At 39.1% G+C, this 8,524-nt stretch overlaps 1 protein-coding gene across 1 annotated transcript; it reads left to right on the top strand.

Annotated features, from left to right (window-relative positions):
* The first annotated feature begins 6,380 nt into the window (after positions 1–6,380).
* Positions 6,381–7,674, top strand: LOC130882753 (SWI/SNF-related matrix-associated actin-dependent regulator of chromatin subfamily E member 1-like). The gene has a single exon (XM_057783009.1). It carries the CDS (start codon positions 6,439–6,441, stop codon positions 7,672–7,674), a length of 1,236 nt encoding a protein of 411 aa, XP_057638992.1. The 5' UTR covers positions 6,381–6,438.
* The last annotated feature ends 850 nt before the right edge of the window (positions 7,675–8,524 follow it).

The following is an 8,524-nucleotide window of genomic DNA, read 5'->3' as shown; positions in this document are numbered from 1 at the left end:
CTGAGGACTCTATAGCCTCCCAAGATGTCACCGCCAGTTAAGCAAGACATATTCAAAGGAAGAGCTCATGGGAGACATTTTAGGTTCAAATCATAAAATTATATATTATAGTAACTTTTTCACTAAATTATTTTCCTTATGAAAAATCAAATTTACATCATTCCAATGTTCACTTTACCTTCCAAAAATAGAAATTTAAGTCTTAAAGTTAATCTTAAACATCTTTCTTCTAAATACTTGTATTTTCCTGACTCATCTGAAAAGCCCTCTCTTGGCAATGCACTTGCTGGCAACTTTCCTTTGGAGCTATCTCCCATGTTAAAATTTCTTCAGAAATTAAAATATCTCAATTCGAATTCATTTCCTAGGATGGTCAGCATGACATACCAGTGTATCATCACCTCTTTCCCACCCCTAACAAAAGGCGGTACAAACAGGATGTCTTGCTTCACTGGTAAGCTAAAATGGATTCAGAAGTCCGTAGCCTGATTTAACACTGGAAATGAGCCTCAGTTTAATTTTTAAGCACTCCTAGCTCCTTTTCATGAGGTATTTTTTAATACACTTACAAACCCATTTTGAAGTTGAGGATCTTATAGTAAACACCATCCCCAGATTTCAACTCAGATTCTTCTGCTATAGCTAGAGGTCACTTTAGGAGCCTGGCCATCTTGCCAGAGGGCAGAGCATGGATGTCAGATGCTCCAACTGAAGAAATTGCTGAGTCCTCTTGTTTTGTGTAGAAGAAAACCATGTCCTCATTACCCTCAGATCCTGTTGAGTTTGAATAGGACTTAGTTCGGCTGCTCTCAGTTTCACTTGAGGTAGCCTTACTCTACTACTTAAGTCCTTTCTCTGTTCTCCACGCTATAGCCTGGAAAACTACTCCCCAAATTGAAGAATGCCAAATGCATCGAAATTTGACTCCCTCCCAGGTGGACAGATTGTTAGAGTCAGAGGACCAGGGCAAACTGTCTGCTGTAACATGTCTCCTACATATAAAAGGAAGCTGTAGCCCCTAAAACTTCAACTGGACCTATGCACCAACTGACATGCCAATGTGAATGGAGGAATTAATTCTAGCAAGGCTTTTCCTCTAGGTGAAGAGCTACAGGTTGCTGAGAGAGGGAAAATCAGTCTCATCCAGGAATGAACCCCTGATAAACAGCCAGTCCCCAAAGGTCATCTCTAAACACATATGAGCAACACCCATTGAATTTAACAAGTTGTATTTATAAATATATATATGCATATATCACAATAAGAATTGACAAATAAAAGATCATGAATTTGAGGACTTGAGAAGGGATACAGAAGAGGGGGGAATAATACAAATACAGTACTCCTATATGAAAATAAAAAAAAAATACCTTTTGAAAAAAATGTCAGGTCTCTCCCGTGTGTGTGTGTCTGTCTGTCTGTATGCATGTTTGAGTGCATGTGTGTTCAAACTCAGTCTCTACAATTCAAAATTCATTCATATACACTCATATCCAGCAAGATCCATTAGTTCAACCCAATGCTTGTGTAACCTGCTTGTGTAAAATGCCAAACATCCGAGTTGCCTAAACCTGCCTCCATCCTGGTGAATTCATAGTACCTTCCTCTTCAGTTCTCAGAAGGTGTTTATGATGTTGCATGCTTTCTTCAGGTCTTTCTAGGCTACACTGGTTCAACTGTAATACAAAATGGAATCGGACAGTCGGGAAAGCCCCTGTGTCAATGCTAAACACACTAAGCTTCCTTAGCAGACACCTTCTTTCTGGGGAAGTTATTCAAAGAGTGAGCAAAGATGAGCCCAAGATTGCAGTAATGAGTTGGACAGTAGAGAAGAGGTTGAGGCTGTTCCAGGGACAATGAACAGTGGGTGCAATCAGTGCATAGTAATGACCACAGGCTCGAGTGCTCTGATGGTCAGTGAGTGGGGTGTATCGTCAGTGGGTAACACAGTCATTTTAGACAACATTTTACCAAGAATCCCTCCAATCTACCTGATTTGTCAAGGTGATGGACAAAATGTGAGAAAATGAACAAATCAATTGTGTATGGACTTTTCTGTGATAATTTTTTCCTTTTCTCTGTATTAATCGTGTCACATAGAACAAATATATGTATAATAGAAATAATATCAACTAGCTCTTCAGGCTTGTGCAGATCCTTCAAAGCTGTCATGCTGGTGAACAGATGTCTTCATGATTTTCTCATAACCAGTGCCATAGCTTGCATAGTCAGCAAAAGCACTGGGCCATTGCCCTTCCCTGACAAGGGAACTACTTGCTTAGTGAGTAAATGCCTGGCCCTGTATGGGGAGCTTGGTAGCCATTTGTCTTCTGACAGCAAGTGGAATGGCATCCAAAGTTCTCTAAGTGAAAACACTTATAAATCAGAATTAAGTTCCAGACTAATTCTCGAGCAACACCGTATAAGAAAGGCCAACACTCCATTAGGTAAGGAAAAAAAAAAACATGCTATCCTCCAATACCTGGAAAGCCATTTAAACTTCTCCACAATAAGTTGCCTGTGGGATTATTCCATTTTACCTTGATCTCAGATGACAACGTTTGCCTTTTCTAAACATTAATTACTGCTGGAGTTTCCTCTTCTCTGTGACAGCAAATAGCTCATTAAACGATCAATTCCAGCACCCTGCCACTTATCTCATTGGAGGCATTTAAAACAATTAGCTCATCTATTTGTTCCCTTTAAAGAATACCACATATGGCTCCCTGTGTCTGTTTGGAGGAATTATAGTGAAAAGTGCCAAATGTGGGAAATAAAGAGCAGCCTAGCACATAATGGGGTGAATTTCACAGCCAACAAAGGCTAGACCTGAGGGAAACCTTGGATGACTCCAATAGTCTCCCCCAAATCTCCCTCCCAGGTGCAGGATACAAGAAAACCAAAAAGAAAAGGGCTAGAAGACCCACATTTTCCCTAATAAGGTACAGCCGGTTCTCTTGTTCCGCATTTAAAGCTATAATTCCATTCAGTATCATCTTGGAAGCATAATGAACCATGAAAATGGGCATTGAGAAGAACAAAAAGAACTTTTATAATTGAAAAGGAACATGAAGGCTCAGTGCCGTTGAGTTCTGGAATCTCCTCCATTCCATTTGGGTCTGTTGAAATGGTTCTGAGATAATCCAGCTGTTCTGAATAAAGAAGCTTCCGCTGATTCCGCTGACAAGGGCAATCAAATATTTTGGCTATTCACTGAGATAGTTTTAAATCTTTTGTTTTTATTTATTTTATCTTTGATAATTGCTCTTTTCTATACACTGAGCTGCACACAAAGCATGTAGTTTTATGGGATACAGATGTAGGAAGAAAATTCCACTTTAAATTTGGCTTTCTTTGACCAGCCTTTAATTGCTAAGGGACCTATATAAATTGCCTTGCCTGAAAAACCTCACATTTTCTTGGTTTCATTGATGTCAAAGTTAAAAGCTTCTATTTCTCCTTCCAGGTCAGTCCATCATCTGCAAATACCTCTAAAGGGGACTTGGGCACACCGAAATTCATTTTTTAAGTTATAGAGAAGATTGCTCTGGGAAAAAAAAGATGCTTACAAAGTTTGAAAGGGGTTTCCGAGGAGCAAGAAAGATGTATTGTGAAGAGTCTGAGAACCAAATAAAGGCCAGGCTTGCTGGTAGAGTGTCTCCACAGCATGATGGAGGATGTTCTGGAGAGGTTTCTCCGTCTTACATTATTTCTTCCCCAAAGCCAGGACCATTCACCTTTTGGAATCCTGGATGATTTTAGAATGCAAATAATCCAAAAAACTAAAGTATACTGAGCAATCTGCAGCATAATATCCAAACTTTTTGCTCATTGTTCCAAATGGAGTCACTGAGACCAAGAGGAGGGGCAAAAACAACAGAAAACAACAACAAAAGTCTCTAAACTCCAGAGGGCAAAGAGTATGTGATGGTAAATCTAGGTCATATCATCCTCTTGACTTAAGTTTCTACAAGGACAAGAATGCTTTTAAGACAGATTTTCATGTAATCAAGGCTGACATCAAACTCACTGCCCAGCTGAAAATGGCATTGCATATCTAAAAAATCATTCTTCCACCTCTGAGTGCTGGGATTAGAGTCATGTACCACATGTCCAGTTTATATAATTCTGGTGATGGAACTCAAACTCAACATGCTGGACATGCACTCTACAAACTGAGCTATAGCTCCAATCTTGAGATTTCTTTCTTTCTTTTTTTTCGGTTTTTTGAGACAGGTTTTCTCTGTAGTTTTGGAAGATTTGTAAAACCTTTAAAAGCAGAAATATAACTTGTCTCCATGTTTCCCTATGTATTAGTCTTCACACTGAAACATAAACTAAAAATGGGAACTTCTTATATTGGTCATCAGTGTCTTCGCTGTGGCAATGGGGCAGGAAGAGATGAACTGTACAAATACATCAGTGTCAAACTGCACTTGAATTTCCTTCAATGTCTGTCTATTTGACACAGAAAAGTCACTGAGCCCTCCTAATGTTTGACTATTTAATCTTAAATTATTAGGTCTGATGACAGTGTATAAAGAGCTGAGAAAGCACAAAGTTTTCAGGCAATGCTACTGAGTGAACACAGCACTGAGTTGCCTGAAGGAAAGTGATTTGGAAAATGCATTCCTCGTTCCAATAGTTGAAAACAGAACACTGTTCTATACCATCTTCCTTACTAGCCACAATTAGTAATCTCAGTCTCTGACTAAGGGTTATGCTGAAGCAGGTAGTATCCAGGCAAAGGCCTTAAACTGCTCAGTAGATTCCTGAGGAGAACTTTAGCTTAAAGTTATCAGTTCTCAGTTAGACAAGAAATTGGGAGATGTGTTTTGGAGATATTTCAGATGAATAAAGTCATGGGAGGTGTGGGTGTGTTCCTCTATTAAATCAGAATCTTCTTCATAAGCATTTGAGTTGTCTATTCTATATTTGTGTTTCTATTTTAATGTTAATGATTACCCATTTTTAATGTATTTCATTATAGATTCCAAATAATAACTCTTGTTTTTAAATTTTCTACCTTTTAAAAAATAAGAATAAACCATTCCTTCCTTAGGATTTGGTTTGTTTTCATGTGCATGTGCCTGTGTGTGTGTGTGTGTGTGTGTGCTTTTGGAAGACAGATGTCCATCTCCCATGTCATCCTTGAAGTGTTGCCCACTTTGGATTTTGAGTCAGGGGTCTCGCAGTAAACTGGAACTTACCAAATAGTTTAGACTGACTGGCAAGCAAGGCTCAAAGATTGTCCTTTCTCTGCCATCCCAGATGTGGAATATAAGCATGTACTCCTGAGCCTTTTTAATACTTAATTTTATCATTTCTTTGTATATAAGGAAGAAGGGCGTATGAGTATATGTTTGCCAGTGGAGATCCTGAAGAAGGCTTCAATTTATGTGCATCTAGAGTAGGCAGTTGTAAGCTATTTAATGGGGATTCTGGGGACCACTCAGACCCTCTACAAGTGTAGCAAGCTTTCTTATCCAGAGTCATAACTCCAGCCCCACCAAACTTTCTGATGTGGACTCTGAACCAAATTCAAGTCTTCATGCTTGTAATCCAAACAGTTTATTGACTATCACCCAAGATAGGCTAATTAAGCATATACTCACCAACACCCCCCCACACACACACACACAAAAGGCTCAGGAAACATCACTAAAGAGGAAGTGGAAATAATATGAAAAGCTAAAAATAGGAGAAATGTCACCAATATGTTATTAACTAAGCTAATGACCTTAAACAATTACTTATTCTCTGTAAGATAGTATCCTTTTATCACTTTTGTAATGATAAGAACTTTATTCATTATTTGAGTCTTATGAAATTATGAATTGAAAAATTAGTTGTGAGGAAATTTTGAGTTATATTAAATTTAAAAACTAATTTAATTTAAAAAACTAACTTGGTTAAGAAATATATAGAAAGGAAATTTGGGGGGGAAATTCCTAATTAATTTTTCTTTTATTGAAAATACATTTTATCATACACAATATACTCTGATTGCAGTTTCCCCTCCCCCTGCTCCTCCTAGCTACCTGCCACCTCCCCTTTAATCCATATCTTCTCTGTCTCTCCTTAGAAAACAAACATCTAAGGAATAACAATAAAATAAAATAAGTAAAATCAAAAATGGAAGTTTGACAAAACAACCAAAAAAATAAAAAAAGAGTCACAGGAAAAGCACAAGAAATGAATGTAGATACAGAAACTCACACATTTGCACCCTCACGAATCCCATAAAATCACCAAACTGAATTATTTTTGTTTTAGTTTTTATCATTTCTTTTGTTTTATTTCCATCCTAAAAATAGTCTTAATGGGAGGGGAGGGGCGAGCGCGGGACAAAGGGAAGGAAGCCTGAGCTGCGGGCGCCTTTTTGGCCCGCGGTGTCTCAGATTCATTCTTAAGGAACTGAGAACTTAATCTTCCAAAATGTCAAAAAGACCATCTTATGCCCCACCTCCCACCCCAGCTCCTGCAACACAAATGCCCAGCACACCAGGGTTTGTGGGATACAATCCATACAGTCATCTCGCCTACAACAACTACAGGCCGGGAGGGAACCCGGGCACCAACAGCCGGGTCACGGCGTCATCTGGTATCACGATTCCAAAGCCTCCAAAGCCACCAGATAAGCCGCTGATGCCCTACATGAGGTACAGCAGAAAGGTCTGGGACCAAGTAAAGGCTTCCAACCCTGACCTAAAGTTGTGGGAAATTGGCAAGATTATTGGTGGCATGTGGCGAGATCTCACTGATGAAGAGAAACAAGAATATTTAAACGAATACGAAGCTGAAAAGATAGAGTACAATGAATCTATGAAGGCCTATCACAATTCCCCTGCATACCTTGCATATATTAATGCAAAAAGTCGTGCTGAAGCTGCATTAGAGGAAGAAAGTCGACAGAGACAGTCTCGCATGGAGAAAGGAGAACCTTATATGAGCATTCAGCCTGCTGAGGATCCAGATGATTATGATGACGGCTTTTCAATGAAGCATACAGCTACCGCCCGTTTCCAGAGAAACCACCGCCTCATCAGTGAGATCCTCAGTGAGAGCGTGGTCCCTGATGTGCGGTGGGTTGTCACAACAGCTAGAATGCAGGTCCTCAAGCGACAGGTCCAGTCTTTAATGGTTCATCAGCAAAAACTAGAAGCCGAACTTCTTCAGATAGAGGAGCGACACCAGGAAAAGAAGAGGAAATTCCTGGAAAGCACAGATTCCTTTAACAATGAACTTAAAAGGTTATGCGGTCTGAAGGTGGAAGTAGACATGGAGAAAATCGCAGCCGAAATTGTACAGGCAGAGGAGCAGGCCCGCAAAAGGCAGGAGGAGCGGGAGAAGGAAGCAGCGGAGCAAGCCGAGCCCAGTCAGGGCAGCATTGCCCCTGAGGAAGAGCAAGCAACGAACAAAGCCGAGGAGAAGAAGGATGAAGAGAGCATCCCTATGGAGACAGAGGAGACACACCTGGAAGAAACGACAGAGAGCCAGCAGAATGGTGAAGAAGGCACATCTACTCCTGAGGACAAGGAGAGTGGGCAGGAGGGGGTTGACAGCATGGAGGTCGAAGGGACCAGTGATAGTAATACTGGCTCAGAGAGCAACAGTGCCACAGCGGAGGAGCCGCCCACAGACCCCATGCCCGAAGATGAGAAGAAGGAATAAATGTTGCCTTGTTTTATGTGTCCTAAAACTTTTTTAAATGGGAAAAAAAAATATTTTTTGGTTTTAATGGTAAAAAAAAAAATAGTCTTAATGAATCAGGAAAAATAATAAATCCTCAAATAAATGAGCTGTACATAGGAGTTTACATTTGAAGGGAAAGATTCAATTTTGAAATATGAAAATATCTGAATTGTCTCCTGGTAACAAAATTATGGTAAATTATTCATTAAAATACATGAGATTAAAATGATAATCTTTTGATTTCATTGCTTTAGTAGTTTTCAAGAAGAGAATTTTTTAAAAACAACATTTAAGTAAGAATTTTTTAAAAACAGCATTTAAGTTAGTTTAAATGTAAAATGGTTTCCAGGGAAACCATTTTTATATCTTTAACATTATTGGGTATAGAAATCTTTAGATTGTACTGTTAGGAGCATATAGATGCTCGATAGAAACAATAATTGTTGAAAATTAGCCTCTTATCATTTTTAACTTTTTATTGTCTCTTTGTGGATGGCACATCATGCATCCAGATCCCTTTCATCTCACTGTCCCTTTGTAATTGCCCTCTGCCCTTGCAACCTGCACCTAAAAATGAAATTAAATTTAAAAAAACAAAAGCAAACAAACAGACAAACAAAAATCTCATTGTGGAAGCTGAAGTGTGACTCAGTGAGTCACTTAAGCGGGAGATCTGACCTAGCCGGCTGTAGCATGTGTCATCATCTTTAAAATAGCAGTTAAAATATTTCTTTATTCTTGAACATATCATACACTTATACAATTAAACGTATTTGCCACATTTTCTCCCTTCAGTTCTCTCCTTATTGACCTCAATAAGCCCATCCTA

This window comes from Chionomys nivalis, chromosome 1, assembly GCF_950005125.1.
Source record: "Chionomys nivalis chromosome 1, mChiNiv1.1, whole genome shotgun sequence".
NCBI classification, from domain to species: domain Eukaryota; kingdom Metazoa; phylum Chordata; class Mammalia; order Rodentia; family Cricetidae; genus Chionomys; species Chionomys nivalis.
The sequence above is the reverse complement of the archived record's forward strand: the minus strand, read 5'-3'. Positions and strand labels throughout refer to the sequence as shown.